Below are 2,523 nucleotides of genomic sequence, written 5' to 3'. Positions count from 1 at the left end.
TCCGTTGATAGATATTGCTTATATATGATCCATATAAAACTCAATGTACAATAATTACCAAAAAAAAAAAAAAAAAACTTTGATGTCTTCAATTCTGTGAAATATCCTGCACAGAATAAACTTTCTGATCACTAAATCACCTCCAATTCTCCTACGCAAATAAATTTTTAGATATTAAAGTTTAAAAAGAAAAAATATTCTCAGAGCTAGGACAAGTTTGAAGTATCTTATATTTGACTTTATCAACGTACGTAGATACATATCAACCACTGCGCGAGTCCCAATTCCCAAAGATGGTTTCTTTATTGCTTCTTCAACTTTCTTCGTAGGTCTTTTCTCCCTCTCCCTTCTCCCTTCTCCGTACCCTTTTTTATCATCATGAATATTTTCCACCGCTTCGTCACATCTTGAACGTTGCATACATTCATCTATATATACACTCACACACCCATATATATCTACACCACACTCACACTCACACTCACATCCCTATCTCATCTCTCTCTCTCTCTCTAGCATAAACCCATCAACGATATAGATACGGTTGGTTTTCTCCTTCGTTTTCTTCTTCTTCTTTGTCTTCTCCTCAAAGTCATGTCTAATCCAGCTTGTACAAATCTCCTTAACAATGGATGTGACCATAATAACATCAACTATTCCACTTCTCTCTCTTACATTTACAACTCTCAAGGAAGCTTCTATTACCCAAATACCACAAACCCTAGTTACACTAATCCTACTCCTACCACTTCCACTTTCCCCAACTCACCTCCCCTAAGAGAAGCTCTTCCTCTTCTTAGCTTAAGCCCCATAAGGCACCAAGAACAACAAGATCGAGGCTATTTCATGGACACCGATCAGATCAGCTCTTCAATCTTTCTTGATGATCCTCATGTAACTGTGGATCTTCATCTAGGTTTACCAAACTACGGTGTTGGTGAGAGCATTGGGAGCTATATTGCTCCTGATGTAACTACCGAGGAGCAAGAACAAGATCATGACCAAGGAGTAGAGATCACAGTTGAGTCCCACCTTCATGATGATGATGATCATGGAGATCTACAGAGGTGTCATCACTATTGGATCCCTACTCCTTCTCAGATTTTGATTGGTCCTACACAGTTCTCTTGTCCTCTTTGCTTCAAGACTTTCAACAGATACAACAACATGCAGGTATGACACCATTGATTCAAGAATCAACTCTAAAGACTAAACTCATTTCAAAATTTGATTTATTGTTATTTGAGCCTATTAGTTTGATGGGTATTTTCTGTATATTTGTGTGGTTCTAACTTCTAAGTACAAACTCATTAATGATTCATGGATCTTTAGGGGTATCATTAATAATGGTAATTAACAAGTACTACTACTACTTGCCTTGATGGTTAGTAACTCGAAAATAATTAACTTTTAAAAATTTGATGGTACACGTCAAATCAGTTTCAGGGTGTTGAATGATGATGGCTATGTAAGATCGACCTATCAAAGGGGTTTAAGTCGGAAGATTTTCTTTAACCAACAGTCTTTTTGTCAGACTGACTCTTTATAACCCTGATATATGCTCAGTCCACCTCCATCTTTATTGTCTCTCTTGATTTTTGTGAACTCATAAACCCCCAAAAAAATTATTCTTAAAGAGCCAAGGCAGAAGATAAATGTCTAGCAGAATATTTCGTAATAGAGACTTGGTTTTGTTTATATATATTAGTCCAAAGATAGATACAGCTAAAAAAAAAATTTCATGCCAAAAGCAAACTAGCTAAGGTCTACATGTCCAACTTCACTAGTCTTTAATATTTCATATGTATATCATAAACCATTTTTTGTTAAAACACATTTGTATCTTATACTATACGGTTAGATTATTTTTGTAACGTATATGTAAATTTATCGTGTTCATTTTACAATAATAACATAGCATTTAATGTTATTAGTTAATGAATTATTTTTTGGAAATTGTATTTGCAAATACAAACTCAAACCAACAGAAAATAAGTTTGGCTTTACGTTTGCATTAACAAATTTCAAATGTTGATGAAAAATGATTTTGATTAATATTCAAAAACATTTTTTCTGATAGGACTCGTAAACATATATATATATAAGACTTAATCAATCGTACTTATTGTTTAACTGACTTATTTGTTGTATGAAAAACGTTTTATCATAGATGCACATGTGGGGACACGGCTCACAGTACAGAAAGGGACCAGAATCCTTAAGAGGAACCCAGCCAACTGGAATGCTAAGACTACCATGTTTCTGCTGTGCACCAGGCTGCAAGAACAACATTGACCACCCGCGGGCCAAGCCTCTCAAGGACTTTCGAACCCTCCAAACACATTACAAACGCAAACATGGGTCTAGACCATTTGCTTGTCGTAGGTGTGGCAAGGCCTTCGCAGTGAAAGGAGATTGGAGAACGCATGAGAAGAACTGTGGAAAGCTTTGGTATTGCTCTTGTGGCTCGGATTTTAAGCACAAGAGGTCGCTTAAGGACCATGTCAAGGCCTTTGGAAATGG

General features: G+C 36.1%; 1 protein-coding gene across 1 annotated transcript in view; it reads left to right on the top strand.

Moving 5' to 3' along the window:
- LOC104742638 (zinc finger protein WIP5-like) overlaps positions 589-2,523 on the top strand; it is a 2,603-nt gene continuing 668 nt past the window's right edge. Inside the window, exon 1 of the mRNA XM_010463653.1 lies at positions 589-1,173. Within this exon, the coding sequence (XP_010461955.1) occupies positions 595-1,173 (579 nt within the window). The 5' untranslated portion in view covers positions 589-594. The remainder of the gene's footprint in view (positions 1,174-2,523) is intronic.

The sequence above is a fragment of the Camelina sativa genome, chromosome 14, assembly GCF_000633955.1.
Source record: "Camelina sativa cultivar DH55 chromosome 14, Cs, whole genome shotgun sequence".
In the NCBI taxonomy this organism is placed as follows: Eukaryota; Viridiplantae; Streptophyta; class Magnoliopsida; order Brassicales; family Brassicaceae; genus Camelina; species Camelina sativa.
Note: the sequence above shows the minus strand (reverse complement) of the source record. Positions and strands in the feature narration are given on the sequence as shown.